The sequence below is a fragment of the Apostichopus japonicus genome, chromosome 14, assembly GCF_037975245.1.
Source record: "Apostichopus japonicus isolate 1M-3 chromosome 14, ASM3797524v1, whole genome shotgun sequence".
Taxonomy (NCBI): Eukaryota; Metazoa; Echinodermata; class Holothuroidea; order Aspidochirotida; family Stichopodidae; genus Apostichopus; species Apostichopus japonicus.
The window spans coordinates 20,676,378-20,698,034 of NC_092574.1; the positions used below are offsets into that span (position 1 = coordinate 20,676,378).

The 21,657-nt window shown below is 37.7% G+C and overlaps 2 protein-coding genes across 2 annotated transcripts; one reads left to right on the top strand and one right to left on the bottom strand.

Annotated features, from left to right (window-relative positions):
* The first annotated feature begins 551 nt into the window (after positions 1-551).
* On the top strand, positions 552-6,763 carry LOC139979566 (NTF2-related export protein 1-like). Its single transcript, XM_071990504.1, has 4 exons — positions 552-663; positions 2,950-3,036; positions 3,695-3,839; positions 4,336-6,763. The coding sequence occupies exons 1-4, from the start codon at positions 655-657 to the stop codon at positions 4,491-4,493; spliced, it is 399 nt and encodes a 132-aa protein (XP_071846605.1). The 5' UTR covers positions 552-654; the 3' UTR covers positions 4,494-6,763.
* Positions 6,617-21,633, bottom strand: LOC139979555 (ribonucleoside-diphosphate reductase large subunit-like). Its single transcript, XM_071990483.1, has 18 exons — positions 21,438-21,633; positions 20,851-20,939; positions 20,350-20,527; positions 19,643-19,743; positions 19,024-19,083; positions 18,635-18,674; positions 18,063-18,139; positions 17,572-17,657; positions 17,021-17,162; positions 16,049-16,132; positions 15,486-15,727; positions 15,013-15,214; positions 14,472-14,621; positions 13,305-13,526; positions 12,518-12,730; positions 10,480-10,575; positions 9,742-9,930; positions 6,617-8,852 (listed from the first exon to the last, which is right to left on the bottom strand). The coding sequence occupies exons 1-18, from the start codon at positions 21,463-21,465 to the stop codon at positions 8,652-8,654; spliced, it is 2,400 nt and encodes a 799-aa protein (XP_071846584.1). The 5' UTR covers positions 21,466-21,633; the 3' UTR covers positions 6,617-8,651.
* Positions 21,634-21,657: the final 24 nt, after the last annotated feature.

The following is a 21,657-nucleotide window of genomic DNA, read 5'->3' on the forward strand; positions in this document are numbered from 1 at the left end:
TTTATGGTCCTAGGATAGAAACTATACTGAAAAGCACGATGGTTATGTGGAATTTGTTATAGCGGCCAAGCCTCCCTGGTTTCAAGAAGGGATTAGTCTCGTTTGGGACTGCCATTAATAATTTGGTAAAAGAGCATAAGTCTGGCCCTTTTCCTTCTTTCTGTGAGAGGTTCCCACTTCAAAGTCTTCAAGATCTCAGTGACGCTGGATTGCCTACGGAAATCACGAGTTACAAAGCGTGCTGCCTTCCCTTTTCCTTTATGAAATGGAAATACCTTTCTATGAGTGAATCGGGTCCTCAGGACTGTAGTGGCCTTACCTTTCCCATAAGGCTTGGCGAAGTGAAATGTCAAATAGAGTTCAATGAACGACCATTAACATCAGGAATTATGCACCCCCCCCCCGCCCAAAAAAAATTGCTTTGAAATGTTAAGTTTGATAATGTGTAAAAATTCAACGCGGATGGCCCGATTATAATTATCTGTAGGTCTAAAGCACTGGGCATTCTCTTTTTCCCCATGTCTCTTAATTGTCGACACGGGAGAATAATAGGACTATACTACCTCCTCCTGCGCGTCAAATTAATTAATTTGACTCCTTAGGTCGTGTTGTAAATGTTAGTTTTTCCAGTTTGAGATTATACGAGAGAAAATCATGTCTGCGGTATGTAATACAGTATTTTTGCATTAAAAGCAGTACTTATTGGCGTCTTGGAGGTGATCTCGTCGTTACTTTAGCAGAGTAATGGCGGAAGCCAAATTGTGTTTCATTTTCAGGTATACGTACCGTGAGTACTACTTGCACGAACTGCAATGTACTGTAACTGCTATGGGCTACTGTGCCTCTAGTTGACTTAAAGCAATTTGCAAATTTGCAAATTGCAGAAGTTGTTTAACGAGGAGTGATTTTGGTAGCAAATTACAGACTTACTGTGGATCTGAAGGAGTAGAAAAAAAATTGATGATTGCTAATTGGGAGTTATATTTCGGTGCAACTTCTTTTTAGTTTTGTAGGCTGGAGGATAATCAAAAGGCAGGTTTTTTCAGAGGCTTGCGCAGGTCAAGGTGTCAAATTGCGGGTCAAACCTGCAGGTACAATTATAGAATACAGGGCCATTCAGTAACTCTTCCCAGCATCCGGATGCGCGGATGCGCGGTGTGTCTGTACATGTCCGTACACGTACAGTATGACGCCCTCTAAAATTCCATCACGTATTTCATTTTGACTCCGCATCCGCGCATCCGCGCATCCACCCCGGGAGTACTAGGAAAGGACTTAGATAATTTTCGAAAGTTTCCCCATATACGATACACCATCACGTATTTCATTTTGACTCCGCATCCGCGCATCCGCGCATCCACCCCGGGAGTACTAGGAATGGACTTACAATTTTCGAAAAGTTTCGACATATACCATCACGTATTTCCAATACTGAAAGTCCCGTATGTACGAAGATATTCCACATCAATAGTGTGTCGTTCTTAAAAGGCATCCGTACATGTGTGACGCCCTCTAAAATTCCACCACAGAAGTACTAGGAAAGGACACTCCGCATCCACGCATCCACTCAAAAAGAAAGAACTGGGACTTTGACATTTTATACTCACATACGTACTGGGGTGAGACTAAGCATCCGCGCATCCGGATGCTCAGATAGTATCATCGAGTGGCCCTGTATTCTATAATTACTCCAACCTGCAAACTGCAGGTCACTTGGGAGCTCTGTTTCAAGGCCTAGTGTATAGGTCAAATGAAACTCACCGTTTTAATATTCTGTTGTCCAGCATAAACTTGTTGAACTCCCCTACTCGCTCTGTGCAAATTCCAATTTCTGAACTCTCCGTAAAAACTAGGCTGAAGAGTAACGTACATGAAATAAATAGGTCTGAGTATTGCAGTTAGTAGCACTAGTCTCTAAATTAGGTTATGTGGTTTGTGCCAGTGTAATCTGGGACCCTCATCAGAAAATCCACACAGAATCCTTGGAAAAAGTTCAACGACGAGCTGCCAGGTTCGTCAAAAATGAGTATAGTCGCTTTAGTAGTGTCACAGACATGTTAAAAGATCTCAACTGGGATACTCTTGAAAACAGAAGATCCAAAGCACGACTTGTTACCATATACAAAGAGACTCATGGCCTGATCCCAAGCAACATAAATAACCTTCTTGAAGACAAAGAAAAACCAACTACACGTCAATCTCACAGTTTGAATTATAAAGTTCCTCAAGCTCAAAAGAACTGTTATAAATATTCGCTTTATCCTCGCACCATTCCTCAGTGGAACGCACTCCCACCTGATCTAAAATCAGCACCAAACACCGCCTCCTTCAAGTTAATGCTGGGAAGTCAGCAGCATCATTAGCCAGCTTGGAGGACTGCACGTCAACAGCCACATCAGGGGCGATTTGTGCAGTATTACACCAAGACCAAGACCAAGGCCTATCAAATGCATAATTACCCAAATATGTTACATTATTTGTAATTTTGATATAACATAACCATGCACTGTTTCAAATCTGAATGACACATTGAACGATTGTTTTGAAGACTTTGATTGTTTATCCAGACATGATTATGCATTACATTGCTCAATTTTTTTCACAACAGTGACATGAGGTCACTGACTATGAGCCAGCCTTGTTACATGATCTGCTCATAGTCATACATGTGTAATTCTGTGCTTCATTGTACAGTAGTTCAATTTAAAATCTCTTTCAATTAGCAACCTGGGTACAAGGACTGTCCATCATTTATTCTTACAAGTGTTCACCAACGTAACCCTGTACAGTAACTCCATTGCAGATGTGTTTAATTGCGTGTGAAAACTGAGGTACTGTAGCAGAGGTTGGAGTAAGCATATCACATAGGTTTATCTCTGTACAGTCTTCCAGCTTGTGAGAAGGAAAGATAGTTCTCTCTTAAGAATATATACATTATCGTTTTTCCAGGATTCCATCTTGAAGCTTGATCAAGCCTGCTCTGCTGCAGAAGAATTCCAAAAGCTATTCTATGAGTCGTTTGACAAGAGAAGAACGGTTTGTAAACTTATTTGATAACCTTGAGATTTCATGCACTGAAAAATATTGTTAGCACCATCTTTGTGTTTTTTTTTCCTTTCCTGATGTCAATTAAATGTCTTTATACTAATCGTGTGGCTAGATGAGCACAAGACTATGAAGTTATGTACATAGTTGATTTCTGCTTAGTATTTGAATCGACAGTATACTTCAACCGTATACAGTCAATCGATTCAATAACAATTACTGACATGTTTTCCATGCACATTTGTTAGACTCTCATTAAGTAAATCCTTAAAAAAAAAGAATATTAGATAAACAAAGTGCTTATCATTAATTCAATTTGGAAAATGAGTAAAATGACCACTGGAATTATAACCTATTGCTCTTTGTAAAAATACAATCAGATAAATCAGATTTTACATTCACTGTGCTTCTTCATATAAAGCTTGTATTTTTTTTACTTTCTGAAGTTATCCAAGGGTATATAGAAGGTATTTAAAAAGTGAATAGATAATAACGACATAGACATTGCATGTATTTTTAGGACTATTTCTACCATCCATTCTAGTATTACAAGATACTTCTTCTTCCAACTGACGCAACTTCAGTATTAATGACATTTGATGATATTTCATATTCAGCATATATTTTATTTCTTTTGGCCTGTTCACAGGTATTAGACAAACTTTACATGGAAACAGCTACAATGGTTTGGAATGGAAATTTAGTGGAAGGATCCAAGAAAATAGTGGAATTTTTAGAGAATCTACCTGTGAGTGAGCATACCATTGATCTTCTGGATTGCCATCCAATTCTAGGTGAGTTTAAATTTATGGACATCAGAGAAATTTCATTATTGCAATTAACAAAATATTATAATGCTCTCCACAAAAAGAGAAGAAATTTTTTGTTTATAATTATAGAGAAATTTTGCAAAATGTTTTATTTTGAAATTTGTCTTTCTTAGCTTTTTTGTTTTAAAAAAAAAAAAAATTAAGAAGAGACATTTGAATTAACAAAAGGATTTTTGGCATTGAAATACCAAATATAAACATGCACTGGATTTCTAAATCTTTCACCCAACTTATGATCCAAGGGAATGGATGAACAGCAGGAAACTGCAACCAGCATTTCTATTTGTAATATCTATCCACTTAGGTTATGACAAGATGTGTAGAGCGGAGGTTCTCATACATTTGAGATTTTTGTTGTATACTTTCTTAATATCTTTCCTTCCAATTCTGGATCTTGTATTCAAGACTTCCCAATTTACAGCCTTTGAGACTATACCATATCTCTATATCTGCCCTCTAGATTCAGTTACGAACGGACAAACTTCAATAATGGTTGTCGCTGGAGGCAAGGTCCGCTTTCAAGGTAATAAAACATTCCCTTTCAACGAAAACTTTGTGCTGACATCGCAGCAAGGAAAATGGAAGATTGCATCCAATACGTTCAGATACTTCGAATGACCGATTCTCCGTTGAACGATTAGATGGAAGGACACTCAAGATTATGAACTTGGAAAAAGAAATATCATTTTTGAGGTATTTAGAGAGTTGTACGTGACACGGCTGACATATCAAATCCGTTGGCGTCTGAACGTCTGTGCTGGTGGACGTGAAAAACGTCCTACTTTGAAGAAACACTATTTATTCTCAAAGTGATTCTGTTACGTTGAAGAACCACCACAATAGACTGCAAGGTGAATTATTGACGTGTCGATCTCTGTCATCTTAGATACCCATGGTGTGGTAAACCATGATGCTGTAAACCATGATGCGGTAAACCATGGTGTGGTTAACCATGGTGTGGTAAACCATGGTTTGGTAAACCAGGCTGTTTCCAGTTATGTCTTGTTGCATAGTGACAGATGATTCAAGAGTTAACGATAGAAACAACATTGATGTAGAAACAACTGCTGTGGTTGTAATTAACAGCATAAAGAAAGTTTATTTGCCTTACAAAATGGGAAATAATTTTACTAGTATTGCATCTAAAAATTCATACTGCCAGTTCGAATGCTTTGAAGCAGTGTGGTGTGTGTACAGTGGTACTGACGTTAGAAATTGTCACGTCTTGGTTTGCATATGGCTAGGCTAGATGTTTAGTACAGTGATTCAGACATATATTGATAGGGGAGGGGTGGCAGACCTCTGTTCAGTCATGTTGAGAATTGTTGCTTATGGGCAGCAACAAGCCCACATTAAGAATAATTGCCGTGAACATTATTGGGGGAGAGGGATGGGCATCCGGAAAAGCAGATTTCCTTGTATTTGCCCTGTGCATTTGAGTACATGGCTTACAGGACGTTAATATTTTGTGTTCATGTATGCCATTAGTTTTCACATTGCTAACAAAACCCTTTGCTGTTTGTCAGTGTTTGAATAGAGGTATGGGTTAAGTCTTTGATTGCTTCTATGTGAGTAGTTCAAATCTACAATTTCAAAATTTGTTTATACCCGGCGGTTCTGCTCATTACTTGCAGTTCAGAATCGACATTGACAGTTTGAACAAAACGTTACAAACTCTAGACACCTATCAAAGAAAATAAAGAATGGAGAAGCACTTGCTGTTTTATATGGTCATCTTTATACTTGCTAAGCAAGAAACTACTTTGATTTTTGGTTTTCATTATCTTGTCTTTAGTGTAATATAAATTTGGACTTTTGCTTGAAAACTGAATGTATGTAATAACAATCAATGGATGCCTTCATAGAGTTAATGGTCTACAGTAGTGTAATTACCCCCCTAATATGCCGGAAACCAAAAGCAATGTTATCTTTACACCAAGCAGATTTTCTTATATATGCCCCGTGTATTTGAATGCTAGTAAAGGACGTTAACATTTTCTGTTCATGTATGCCATAAGCTTTCACATTGCTAACAAAAACCCTTTGCTGTTTGATATAAAGGTATGGGTTAAAAGTCTTTTGACTGTTTCTATGTGAAGAGTTCAAATCTACAATTTCAGAATTTGTTTATACTCGACGGTTCTGCTCATTACTTGCAGTTCAGAATCAACAGTTTGAATGAAACGTTACAAACTCTGGACACCTATCAAAGAAAATAAAGAAGGGAGAAGCACTTGCTGTTTTATATGGTCATCTTTATACTTGCTAAGCAAGAAACTACTTTGATTTTTGGTTTTCATTATCTTGTCTTTAGTGTAATATAAATTTGGACTTTTGCTTGAAAATGGAATGTAATAACAATCAATGGATGCCTTCATAGAGTTAATGGTCTACAGTAGTGTAATTACCCCCCTAATATGCCGGAAACCAAAAGCAATGTTATCTTTACACCAACATTGCAATCACTAAAAGTAGATTACCTCACTGAGGGATTTCAAGTGTCCCAAGTTGGTGCCATGAGGCATACATACACCCCCCCCCCCCCAATTGAGGTACAGAATGTATGAAAGCTAACAAGGACAATGGACTTGATAACAGAAAAAATATTTAATCTGTCCACGAGCTCTGAAAACTAAATAAATCTTCCATCATCTGGCTAACCATCAGAAATTTCACTACCCAACTTTAGAGTCGCTCAAACCCAACGGCAACAAAGAAACAGGCAAAAGAAAACAGGTCAATTACTTTGCAGTCATTATTAATTTATTAGTTTGGTATCAAGCCCATCTCTTCAAGAGAGAAAGGATAATATATTACAACCAAACATACATTTCAAGACTGCTAATCAATATTTAACAATACAAAAAATGAAAAAAGTAGAGGGGGGGGGGAGAAAAAAATAGTAAATACTATACAAATATCCCAAAAAGGCAGCATTGAAAAACTAAATATTATACACCAAGTTTGCAATGGACAAAGAATGGAAGATGTTTTGATTGTGGAATTTTGACATTCGGATAGCTCTCGATAATGAAAACGGCTCTCCGTTATAATAGATAGCCAAGTTAGATCTGACAAGCCATGAAATTGGAGCTTGACTGGTTAGGCTTTCTTTATTTACTCTCCATATACAGTATGTTTACATTAGGATAACTACAACTGTGTTATTCATAATTACAATTTTGTCATAGCTTTCTCAAGTTGTGGTGTAACATTCCTTAAAATCATTAAGTTCCTCAATAGAATCTGTAGAACAGTTGAAAATTCAATTGAATATTTTTAAATGAAGTTCATATATATCTTCATTGTCATCTGATTTCAATTCACCAAAGAGCTACCAAACTCTGGATTGAGAGAAAAAATAATAATTTGGGGTAAACTTGAGCATTAGGTAATTCTAACAGTTACACTGAAAATCTTGTGTATGGATGGTGAATGAGGAATTGTTCATACTTTTAAGAAAAACATTCACATAAATTTAATAAATGTTTTCTATCACTTTGGGAACAAATGACTCCAGTTTCTGTATACATTTTCATCACCAGACAAGTAGTAGTAGTAGTAGTAAGTTGAGTCTCGTCTATCCGGCATGCTCAGTGATTAACCTCCGCCAAGTATCACGATCTTGCACGATCTTGCGAAGGTTTATTGCTTCCTCGAAATTGTTAATGTTAACGTCCTTAAATTGCGACTTTATTTTTCCAAGCAAGGTAGTCACGGGCCTTCCTACTGGTTTAGCAGTATGTCTCAATGCTTCTCTTAAAGTAACCTTTGCTGGAGCGTCCCTCCTGGAGTCTTGCTACATCACCGAAAAATCTCAATCTTCTATGTGCGACTATGGATGACCAAGGTGTTTGGTTGGCTTCATTGTAGAGATCATCGTTTGATAACCAATTGACAATACTGTACCAACATTTTTCCATTTATATGGATTTTTTAACCAATTGTTTTTTACAAATGTTGGCTGAGTAGGGCCTTAAATTATTCTATATATGATACATTATACTGAGAGGAACCTAACCATTTTCTACACTGAATCAGCAACAAGGAAATATCCAAACAATTCTTGCAAAATTTCTTACATTTGGAAGAAATGTAAATTTCTTACAAACGGTTACATCAATAAGAACTCTTGATAGAATGTTTAACTGCATAGTTAAGTTGCTGATTTTTAATCTAATAATGGCAAAACTATTCCTCCAACTGTCGTAACATGTAGTGAAAGTTTCTTCATTCAAAAATATTTCTATGAAGCCCCATTTTCTTTAATTTATTTCAAAGGTGCTACAAAATATAAACTGTACCACCCTTTTGATGGCAAACAGGAAAGGTTATAGAAGAAATCCAAGTAGGACACATTAAAATACAAACACATCGCAGACCGACCCATCCAAATACCATCTCTGGATTAGCCCATCTACTTAAGAATTTAAGTAATGAGTCAAAGATATTAATCTTATTACCGAGATAATTTGGGAGATTTAACAGAGAGCATTCAAAACGATTTTCTGCGTCAATTATTTTTTGGCAGAGTTCAATCTCGCAAACATACATCCTACCGTTGGCTCTTAACCGAAATTACTACTGCAGAAACTGCCACCACAAGTTGAGAAAAAAGCAAGAAAAAAAACCCATCCATTCGTCCGTAGTTTTCAAAAAATCTTCAACACAACATACATAAACTGAGTGTGGGCGGGCCTAGACATTCTTATCACAAACTGGGCCATTGCATCATCTTGTCCTTTCAGATGGAAAAGTTCACCTCTCTCTCAAACCTCAGCCGCTACAACTCAAACAGGCTTCTTTATTCTCTATTGAGCAGAGCATGGCGGCCTCGTTGGCCGCCTTATCGGACTCGGAAACTGGGTTGGCTGCGGTTGTCGTGGTCGCCTGTTGTGCCTTTTGTTTGTCGAGAGTGAATTTGATTGGGTCTGCCGCTGGCCTGGTTCTCAGGTAGTACATGCCGGTCTTCAGGCCCTGTTCGAGGCAAAAGAAATATGATGACATATTTGCAAAAGGCATACATACAATTGTAATACTTATTTTGAAGAGAACAAAAAATTCTTCTTTTAGATAAATAAACCCCATCTCAATATCTTGGCCCTTAATTGATGGACTGTCAACTCATGTAATTGGCTTTATAACCTTTCTCCTGGAAGTTAATCACAGTAGGCGGTCTGTGCTATCATACATGCAGATGTTCTTTTAAAAAGTTAGGCTTTTATAATATTCTTGTTGAATTTATCATTGAATCCTCATACATTTTGGTTTGGCTGCTCTATAAGCTGTCAATGTTTCACTGTAGCTAGAATTTCATCAAAGTGAAAATCTTTTTGTAGAATTTACTTTTTTTAAATAATTTTACAATGTATTAATGATTGAAATTGTATGAAGAGAAAAAGACATGTCAAGCTCAATTGCCCTGATGACATCACTCATTTTGCTGTTGCCAGATGCATTAATCAAATATCAACTATTTTCTGAAAAACAATTCTTTGCAGTGCAAACCTTTTAGCAATTTTGCTAAGCAAATCAACTCCACCCACTAGACTACCCTTTTCAATAGTGCAAGAATATTTTTCAGAGGAAAAAAGCAGTTTTCATAAATATAATAAATATATCCTCTAAGTTTCACACAACCTTTGATGTTTTAACAATGACACGGGGCGCAATCAAGTGAAATTCAAAAGTATTTGACATGTCCCGATCCTTAACAAAGACGTAACTCATTTCATTTATTCATTCCAGTATAGATGTTCTGTATAGATGTAAAATTTATAAAGAGGAGTCATAAATACATTAACAGAACAATAACTAATATAAAAGAGGGAATTTAAAAAAAATTACTGTCCGATCTCAGACTTACAGTTTTCCATGCGTAGAAGTGCATGGATGTCAATTTTCCATAGTTTGGTTCAGCAATGTGGACATTCAGAGATTGGCTTTGATCAATGTAAGCGCCACGATCTGCGGCCATCTTGATTATAGTCTTCTGTGAAATTTCCCAGACAGTCTTGTAAAGGGCTTTAATATCTCTGGGGATACCTTCGATGTTCTGAAGAAAACAGAGTAAAAATATAAAGAAAGTAACAGAGTAGGTTGGTTTCATCATTTTCGGTCAGTTTTTTTGTGTTCATTGCAATGTGTCTATATGTATACATATTTATACATACATTTATGTTCAATGCAATGCAATTTATACAGTCTCACAGAATACAAACTACATAATCTGGCAGTGATCTTTACGACTGTTAGAGCGACCACAAATGTGGGAGAAGCTTGCAAGGGCTTCTGGATTACAACTTATGTGTCGGGAGGCTTCCAATTCAATGTTTTAAATTTTTGGAATTTTGTCAATTTCGAAGTCATTTTGAGATGGGAAAACCATAGATTGTTCTTGGGATGAAAAACCCACCTAACTATGCCCCAACCAGGGATCAAACTCCCGAACCTCACGATTGCTAAGCCTCATTGCTTCAAATGCCACCGCCTTATTCTACTCGGCCACAGCACCGGTATAACGGTTTCAATACAAGTGTTGTCATGGTAACATTCACCTGCAAATGTCAGGACTCTCTAAAACAATAGGGTTGAAGGAACTTACCTGGATGGATCCATTGTTTGCTATCAGCAAGTTCTTCATGTCATCAGACCAGAGGCCGCTCTCAGTCAAATCTTTCAGCAGATGATGGTTGACCACCTGTAAAAGAAAATGAGGTCTCTTTTAAAAATCAAATTTATTAAAAAAGCTTGCTTTGTGGATCCAAGAGTGTATCTGAGTTTAAAAATATTAACAAATAAGTGCAATATGACGTCTTATTTTGTAATTAAAAGGATAGGAAAATACAGGAATTCGCTAGTGTCAACAAAGGAAAAATCGTTGATACAAAAATAGCCAACTTATACCATTTATATTGAAATATTAGTTAAGCCCTAGCTCTGTATATCGGTAACTGATTCTTCTTGCTTGTGTGACTCGTATACCAGTTGAAGATAGCAAGAAGTACAGTAGATAACAACAAAAATTTTTCTAGTCAGGGGCGAAAATGCGGTTAGAATACATCCAGTGTTCGATTTTTCCGGTATCGCATCGCAAAATGCGATCCAAAACGACAAACTTGCGAGACGTTTCCAAATCAGCATCGCACATTGTGCCGATTTGTGCGATACAAATTCCTAGTCAGATTTGGGAGCAAACACTCAAACCTTAACTTACGAACTGTCGATCACAATGTAGAAGTTATAATTTATTGAGTTTATACTCAATGTACAACTTATTCACTTGACCGTATAGCGAAAAAAAAACCTGAAAAAATAATATCCTACTATAGTTAAGTGTAAAGCAAATAGCCTAACCACCTCGGCGGTTACGGATCTCACGTAACTAAAAGGTTCCCTGGCAACGTGCCAAAAAAATGTTAACAAACAGGTGTTACACAGGGGATGAGCTCACAGTTGTTGGGAAGGTACCTGGGCAAATTCGCAGCACATGTACCGTGGTACAGTAGTTGGGTATAGGGTTAAACACTGCAGTTGTAAAAATGTACGCATAGTGCACGCTATTCATTGTTAGGCAGTCTAGAAACGGGGCTTTGCTGAACGTTGTTTGTTTCATAATATCGGAAGTTTTGTAAGTTGCACTTTTTAAAGATTGAAAGACAGATTTCATCTCTTTTCATTTTATAACATAATATAGCTACTTTAACTTGTCATTTTAAAATTTTCATCAGTTTTGTGACAATTTAAATTAAAAAAGTTGTCAGTATTTTGCATCCTCAACTGCGAATTTTTTCATCGCCAGACATCGCAAAAAATGACAACAATTTTCGGGGGCTTTCGCCCCCAGGATCCCCACGAGGGGTTCTACCCCATGACCCCACCATAGCCCTAAGACGGGCCCCTGGACACCACGCCTTTATGCTCGCACGTTACGCGTGCTAGGCAGGCGAACACCGGCGGGAAATCGGCAGTGTGTTCGCGGGAAATTGAACAAGGTTTTCCAACACTGCTGAACTGTGCAGTTACTGTATGCATCATGTTCAAGGTTTTCACGGAGGCCTTTGAGGAAATGAATGGTTAGTACAGTGTATAAATGCTGCACTAATGCTGTGTGTAGGCCAAGGTTCACGAAGGTCATTGGTTATATTCGCGCACCGTAGACGTGTTTTTAGATGTTACGGAGAGTCAGGTTTCCATGGATATTAATCGAAAATGAATCTGAGTTTAACTGACGCTAAAGAAATGGATCGTCTTGGGCAGATTAACAAATCATTGCAAGTATAAATAAGTACAGGTAGCTCTGCTGTTAAAAAGAAAAGTTCAATATCGGTTTGCTGTTATCGGCAATTAGGCAAAATTTTACCGATACCGATATGCTGCCGATATTGCAAATATCGGCCGATACCGATATTGAAAACGATTATCGTAGCAACACTAGTATAAATAATAATAATAAACAAACATTTTCTACTTAAGACATTGATCGCCAACATTTGGTCCGTTTTGTGGTAATTTCAAAACTGCTATTCAATATTGGGGAACTGCTATGCAACAAATATATTGTATAGCAATTGTCGAAATTTGTTGCTATGCAATTTTTTGGCCATAAGTCGAACACTGAATACATCGCGATATATATTCACCTGGAATTCTCCCGAAAGAACTCTTCTGGTGTAGATGTTACTGGTGTACGGCTCTATGGACTCATTGTTTCCCAGGATCTGGGCCGTGGAGGCTGTTGGCATTGGGGCTAACAGGAGACTGTTACGCAGGCCGTGCTTTGCTATCTTTGCTTTCAGGGACTTCCAGTCACAGAGGTCTGTTGGTGTTACATCCCACAAGTCAAATTGCAGTTGCTGTATTAAAGGGCAGAGGCCAAAAGAGAAGCAGAACAGAAAAAAATAATTACCAGAATGTCCAAATGCATGTTGACCTTTTCAAACAGCAAAATACATCAGGGCTCATTTAGAAACTGTCTTCTAATCATCCCAATGTGATTAGAAATTTTGTTTTGGACAACGAAAATTCACTGCGGTAATCTTGGCCGTCATCCTATGCGATGAGTAACTTCAGAAGACCCTTGCAGCCCGCTGGGCACCAACTACTTAATTTTGTTGTTGTCAAATGACGTGCATTTTGTCACTATGTCTGGCTAGTATTTTAGAATGATGACTGTTAAAAAGCATTCACTATGAGGTGGCAATATCTGCATAAATTTACATGTTTTTTCCCTTTCGTCTTCACTTTATTTTCCATTCTTACATTTATTTTTTTGACGTCTGAATTTGCTGTTTGGAAAAAAAAAAACTACGCTCAAGGTATCAGGTTGTCCATACGATTGCCCCCTTTAATTTGTTAATAACCCTCTATACTTTTGATCACTTTTGCCCCAGCGACAGATTTACAAGCTTATTTCACTTAAGTTCTCACCCCTTGGCTTGTGGGACTGCCTTCGTAGGTCTTATAGGGTCCATCTTGTTGTGCCAACTCACAGCTTGTTTCAAGGGCGGCATAGTAGATGGTTTCAAAGATCTCAATATTGAGTTTCTGGGCTTCTGGACTCTCAAATGGAAACCTCATCAGAATGAAAGCGTCGGCAAGCCCTTGAACTCCGATGCCGATGGGACGATGCCTCATGTTGGACACCTTAGCCTGAAGACAAGGCAAAATTTAAAATCAGGTAGATTTTAAGTGTTATAGAATGCATCCAAAAACTGAACTATAGAATTTACACTGTCAGAGATCAGTTCTTAGCAACATGAAAACTCATCAAATTATCTTCCCTCATCTGATGCTGGACTACCCAAAACTAAAATTTGAAGGTTACCTCAAAGCACAAAATGATTACTTAACAACAAACATTAAATTCTCTACGATGCTACTGGAAATATTTCTGCTTTTGTACGCATGGGCTTGTATGTGTATGTAAATTGGGAAACCCAAACTATTTTAGAATACCCAAAAGAATAACGGTACATTACTCATCAAAAGTAAGTTTTGCACTTTCTGTGATAACACTATAGGACAGTATTTACGTCGTACATGGAAAACGACTCTCACACACACCGTCATGTGAAGGTTGCACTGAAGGCAAGGACAAATTTGGGAAGTTCCTTGCAACAACAATTTTTGTTGGTCAAAACTTTGACATGCCAGCATTACCTTAAATAATTATACCTGTTTTATTCTTAACAAAATCATTAGTTTTCTTACTGCTGCATAACATCTGTAATACAATCCAATGTGAATGCCATAAATCAGCCATCATTATTGGATATTGTGAGTGATTAATTAACTTGGACATTACAAGTTTTAAAAGTGCAAGTAATACATTGACAACTAGTCAAGCCATCCCGATCTTTGTTTTCATTAAACCATTGCACCAAGTAGTCTGCAATGAAAAATATGGTGAAAAGTATATTTTTGTACGCTCCCACTGAAGTACCCGAAACATCGGAAGAATATTCATGCTATTTGCAAATCTCTATGATAGAGATTTGGCTCAGTTTCTGTATATATCAAGAAAACACATTACCACCTACTGCAGCATCTTTCACTGTAAGTTAATATGAACAAATTTGAACGTTCAATTCTCACCTCTGGGACTGGGTAGTAGTTGATGTCGATGATCCTGTTTAGGTTCTTGGTGATGACCTTCGTCACTTCCGCTAGTTTCTTGAAGTCGAACGTTTTGTCTGACCTCACGTACATGGGAAGTGCAATGGAAGCAAGGTTGCAGACTGCGACCTGAAACGAAAACACAAAAAGCACAAGCAAAATGTAAAAACACTATTGGACATGTTTTGACATTTAGAAAATACTAAATGTGGTATATAAAGTTCAGGGGTTCATAAGGACAAAGCAACAAGGTATATAAAAGAGCACACATATATATAATATATATTAATTATATATATATATATAAATTTCTATGCCACATAGTAACAGTTCATTATGCACATTAGGGAATAACATTAGGCTGCCTAATTGTGAAACTTATTGCAGCAAACACTTGTTTTAATCACATGAGAGTACAGATACCAATTTCCAGAATATTCCCATCACTGCATGAACTAACTTCACAAATGATTAATGTATTTCTAATATCTAATAAGTGTGCAAATATTAAGACTTTTACCTCTTCAGGTGAAGTGTACTCTACAATCTCTGTACAGAGGTTGCTGCACTTGATTGTACCAAGGTTCTTCTGGTTGCTCTTCCTGTTACAAGCATCCTTGTAGAGCATGTACGGCGTTCCAGTCTCCGTTTGTGCTTCCAGAATCTGATACCACAGATGCTGTGCCTTGATGGTCTTCCTCCCTCTCCCTTCCTTTTCATAACTTAATAAAAAAGTAAAGGAAAGAATTGATATTTAGTATAATTTGAATGCATATGTTTTTTTTTATTAATGTTAACCATGGTGAGTGATGATGTATAAACCAATAGCCATACTTAAAAAAAAAAATTGGGATGATAAACTTGCTAACCTGAAAACTCAATCAAGTTAGTAAGGGGAAAACAAGACACGACACACTTTATTAAATCAAACAACATTGATGTGATCCACCAGTATGATGGCATGTGACGTAGAGCTCAAATTTAGCGACTAACCTTTCATACAACGTCTCAAACTCTTCCCCCCAAACATCAGGTAGTCCTGGGCATTCATGGGGGCACATGAGGGTCCAATCGCCATTCTGTTCGACTCTCTTCATGAAGAGGTCCGGAATCCATAGGGCGTAAAAGAGGTCCCTGGCTCTTTGTTCTTCCTTGCCGTGATTCTTCTTGCAATCCAAAAATTCGTAGACGTCCGCATGCCACGGCTCCAAGTAAATTGCGAAAGCACCAGGTCTCTGTGAAAGGAAAGAAATATTTGGTTGAATTTCGAACTGTCGATCAGGTCTGGCTTGACTGCAAATCTGTAAACATTACACAAGTGAAAGCTGGACCATGGCTGGGAGTTTTGTCTGCGTTATCAAAAATAATTGTAAAATCTTTTCCTTTAATAGTCATTAGCTTTTGTAAATCGAGACAGGGAGTTGGGGGGGGGGGGGGGGGTGGGGGGAAGAGGTAAATGGCAATCATGGAGGGAACTATGATAATTTCCTATGGTTGCTATGGGTTACTTAAGGCCACGTTCACAAACTGATGGACGTCATATATAATTAACTTACCTTATTACCACCTTGATCCACGTAACGGGCTGTATTGTTGTATACTCGTAACATGGGAAGCAGACCATTGGAGTTACCATTCGTCTGTGAAATAAAAGATACAAGAGTTCAAAGTTAACTCATGTATTTCTGTTGCTGGAAAAGAACTGGTAAAGCAATATATACAGTTTACACAAAGTTTAAATACATGCTATTTCACTACCATTTGAAAAACAACACTTGCAATTAAAAAACCAAAATATGACAGGAAAACTGTTGATGACAGCATTCAAAGTGCATAATTCTTCAAAAAAAGTTTTATAAGTTTGGACCTAGTGTTTGCACGCGGTATCTGGGTACCCGCCTGACGATACTACTGGGTTCCTAATTTACTACCCGAATCCTATGCAAATTAAGTGTTTTTTTGTTTTTGACTTGGTTAGGCAAGATTTTTCCCATTGACTTAGTGTGGTGTTAGGCTACTATGTGGTCGAAGATAACAGCAATAACGAAAGTATTCCATGGATATCTGATAACTGCGTCAAAATTTCAGCTAATAAACAGATGGTTAGGCTAGATTTCCCCATTGACTTAGTGTGGTGTTAGGCTACCATGTGGAAGAAATTGAAAGAATTCTCACAATTATTATTTATTCATTCCATTATTTCATACCCGACGGGTAACAGCTCTCGGGTACTCGATTCCCGATTTGTGGACCAGTGTAAACACTAGTTAGACCTACATCTACATACCAAGAGTCAAACTAAAAATCTTTGAACTGATACTCCATCGGTTTTTCAGCTTATGAAAAGTTGTAGTACTTGTTCGTTCATCACATTCGCTTGTCCGAAAAGGGACTTTACTTACGATAGCACACAATCTCGTCTAGTTCGATTGCACCATACATCTGGGAGGAAATCTGGGACGAACAAGCTAAAAGTCGGCAGAACAAACTTTTTGACAGGGAAATGAAAGAATTCTCGATTTACTCACCCCAGCAATGTAGCTTCCAGAAGCTCTGATACAGTGTACATTCAAGCCAATGCCTCCAGCAGTCTTAGATATCAAGGCACACTGCTTTAAGGTCTCGTAAATACCATCTATACTGTCATCCTGCATGGACAGCAGAAAACAGCTGAAAAAAGACCAAAAGTAGAAAGTTTATTAAGAAAACTGAATTTCAAGATTAATCATCCCAATGTTTATGATAAAAGTATTGTAGAATTAAATTGTTGTGTTACAATGAGAGAGTGGTTCGATGTGTGGATTGCATTGAGTAGCCGTCATGGAAGCTAAGACAACACCCTGGCTGCCAAATAATTGGTCTTTAATAAATAACCATGAAAAACAGAAGCTTGAGGCACAATCTAAGGAACAACTTAACTTTGCTTGCTATTTGGGGGAGGAAAATGATCAAATTTGCTACAGCACATTTTGACCAGAATCTTTCATTTAAAATCTTTTATGCTGAACATTATCAAAGTTGCTATGCAAAATGGCGACAAAATTTTGTTGTCTTTCATGACATTTTCCAAATTCCCTACCTGGAAAGTTGTGGTCTGTTGGTCCCAGCGTTGAAGAGGGTAGGTGAAGCATGGGTGAACCACTTCTCGGACAGAAGGTTGTAGGTCTGATAATAAAAACAAAATATATGCATTAAAATGAGTTACATATTTACAGAGTGATGGGAATGAGAATTGACAATTTGTGAATTAATATTGCATGGCACAGATAGGTTCTAATACTCTAGTCAAATACCAACAAAATCCTAACACAAAGGTGGAGTAAAGACATTCTGTAATGGTGTTGAAACTAATTACGTTAATCTTGAGATACGGCATATTATGCTGTTGTAGTAAATTATCACACAAGCATTTTACTAGAATTTTATTAACAAATCTAAATTTAAAAAAAGGAAATTGGTAAATTTTACAAGATGAACCAAAACAATTCATTCACTCCACACGGGCACAACAGGTACCCTGTGAATGCCGAGCAGTAAAGTTTAAAACATAGCTCTGCTGAGTCTGCTCACCTCAATCACAGAGTCAATATCATTGCCATGGATACCGACGGAAACTCTCATCAACATGTGCTGAGGGCGTTCGGCAGCTGGGGAGGAAAAGGGGCAAAGATGGTGATGAATATAAACTTCACAGGAGCTATTGTTGTGAAGGTCAATAATAGTATTGGGTCAAATATGCTAGGAACTGGTAAGGACTATTTGAGTGCTGGGCGGGTCTGTGCGGTAGTGTGATCCAAATCCTGGGGGAGGGGTCTCAGGAGTGGGGGGCTCCCTGTACTGTTTGGAAATTTTTGCAGATGAAGTATGCTTAGATGGCAAATGGTGATATCTTCTTCATATTCTGGTGCTAACTTCTGTGCCAACTATTCACCTATATTTTGCTAAATTAATCATCAAGAAAGTGCTGGACGAAAATGTTTAAAAATAATGTTTGTGCTGGGGGGCTTTCAGAACTGCCGGGCGCAGCTGCCCGCCGTAAGCCTGGACTTTACTCCCTAATTGAGGTGCCTATCCTCCCCCCCCCCCCCCTCCAGCCTTTTAAAATAAAATGGAATTTTTCAGTTCTGCCTGTGAACACTTACTTTTGCCATTGATCTTGAGAAGGTAGGATCTTTCCAGAGTCTGCAGAGAAGAAAAAGTACAGCCAGTTTGCAAATTGGAATTTCTTCAAAATCTAAAATTCAAGCAGCATAGGATGTAATTAAATCAGCTTGTTGTATCTCCATGGTAACCAGCCAGAAAATGCAATACCCTTGGAACTAGATATTTATTGGCACACCTGTTTCTCGTACAATGTGAAGACTCATTGAAGAGCATCCATATATTTCATGGCAATTAATAATCCTGCCAATTTTCATGCAAATTAAGTTGGAACTACTCTTTTAATGATTTTTCTGATGACTTTTACAAGCATAACGGCAGACAAGTGCCTAGCTGCACTTTACATTTGGACCTTAAAAGAGCTATTTACCTTGAATCCAAAGAAATTGTAACTGTAGTCCCTGTCATAGATGATGGCAGAATTCAATCTCTGTTAGAATCAGGAAAGGTATGAAATTTAGTCATAGCACTTGCAAATAAACAACTTATATGGCAGACCATGTTCACAGGCAAATTGAAATTTGTAGAAATGGGTTGCAGTTAATTTTAAATAAGTGGTCATTCTTTGCTTCTGTAGTTACATGAAACGACTTGAAATCACATCCCTGGGAAAACTTTATCCAGTAACGCATCCCAAGATCCTAGACACAAGTGCAAAGATCTATCTAGCAATGTTTGTATATATTTAAGAAACTTGGTTTATCTTTAGGGGACAAATTTCAGAACCTTAAAAGCTGCTACACTACAATATTCCCTGAATTTAGTGTGGGTAAGCTAAATATTAGTAATTTAAACAAAGGAAACCTTCTTGCAAATGTAGGAATTAACACAGAAAACTTGCGAACTCTGAAACTTTCAAAATGAAATTATTCACTGAATTTGGTGTGGGTAAGCTAAATATTAGTCATTTTAAACTTAGGAAACCTTCTTGCAATGTAGGAATTAACACAGAAACTTGTATAAGAGCATAATAAGGGAGAAGTACTCACATTAGCATTTGCCTTTATGATGTCAAAAGTCTCTTTGGATAACATAGGAGATGGCTTATTGTTGCGTGGGTTGACGTATGTGAACAAATCTTCCATTACAACTGTAAAATAAGAGAGTTGAGATGAGTGAATCCCAGGAATTCATAATTTCTCAATCTTGCATTATAGCCCAACCATATCATGTCAAGTTGGTGTGTGTGCCCTTTACACTCCTGGTAGACAAACTGGACATTGAGGACCCTTCTTAGGGGGGGGGGGGTGGGTGATATCTCCTCCTAGTAGGCTCCTTTCCCAGGCCACAAAATTTGCCACTGGAGTGTTTCCAACACATGAAAATTTGTTTTCTTTCAGATATGTTCAAAATATTAAACTTACACATACAAGAAAAAAACTATACTATAAGAACCAAACAATTTCAAAAGCCAACCAGACCTTTCATAAATACTTTTGTCAGTTTCTTATCTTGTACACCAGAAGGTAAAAGTCCTGAGTATTCACAACGATGTCATATAAGTGCTTCACTGGGGTGGGGGGGGGGGCTTTCATTGAATTTTGTGACCATCAATCCATGTTTTTGTTTGATCACCCCTCAGAACCTTCTTTCAACTGACCTGCCAAGTCCTAATGTCAGAGGGATGACTTATTCTTCATGTAACATTTATGTGGTTGTCCAGAGTTCGTCTGTACAAATTGAAACAAATTCTTACCACTGAAAGTTTTCTTGGTTTCTTTGTGCAGGTTAGACACAGCTATTCTGGCTGCTAAGATTGCATAGTCTGGATGCTTGGTTGTCATGGTAGCCGCAGTCTCAGCCGCCAAGGTATCCAGTTCAACTGTGGTGACCCCATGGTAGATACCATTTATCACTTTCATTGTGATCTGTGCCTATATATAGACAAAAGAGGTGAAGATTTCATAACTTAAAGAAAATTGTAGTGAATTTTTTTGAAGTTTTAGAGATATCACCATATCACGCCGGATTGCCTCAAGTACAAAACTTAGAAATTCAAACACCAGTTACCTGACACATCATATGTAAACAGTGAATACTAATTTCAGCAACATTCAATCTTGCATTATGTTTCTCTTTCATTGAAAACAGCTCCTGTAATTAGATGCATCTTTCAAAACAGTACAAGTTACATAAGAACATTCAGCATTATAAGTTATTACTCAAACATTCTTTCAAGCTTGTAGATGTTACTCACTGGATCAACAAAGTTATCATTCAGCCCATACACCAGCTTCTGGATCCGGCTAGTGATTTTATCAAACATGACCCTCTCTGAGCGTCCATCTGCCAAAACAATGTAGAGAAACAGTTGTTAGCCAGTGACTTAATTAGTACTAGCCTTGATAAAATTTGAAGCAAGAGCCTTGACATACTACATTGCTGTGGGAAAATACTGGTGACAGTCAACTGAATTTCTTTGCCCACAACTTCCAAATCTAAACTTATACTACGTATATCAGCATGACTTTTTAAGTTATTATGATATTAGCATTGACGTAGCCAAAAAAGAAAGAAAAAGCAGCCAACAAAATTAGGACCAAGTGTTAGGTAAATCTATGTAGGGCCTAGGTTGGGCAAATCTTACTTAGGTTAACCTTCAATTGTACCCTACGGCTAACAAGGCTAATTTTCTTGTTCGTTCTTAGTTAGCCTAGGCCTAGCCAAACGTTTATGCATGACTGTAGTGAAAATTTTCAGACAAAGTTAACTTTCTTTTGTGAATCAGTCAGAAATTCTTAATGTAGGCGAAAATTTCGCACATTGTATGACGATAATGATTACCTCTCTTGACAACATGCATTCCGTGCATTTTAAGATAATTTGAAGATACTATTCAATCAGAATAACTGGAAAAAATATTCTTCTCGAGTAGTGACGACTCTGGATTGGGCGTAGTGAGTTCCTTGTTCAACAGTCGGCGCCTGCAATGATTGTGGCGCGCAATAAATGAAATGTCGCGCCAAAACCTGCCATGACTGGCCTTGTTTTCACCCGAATAAGA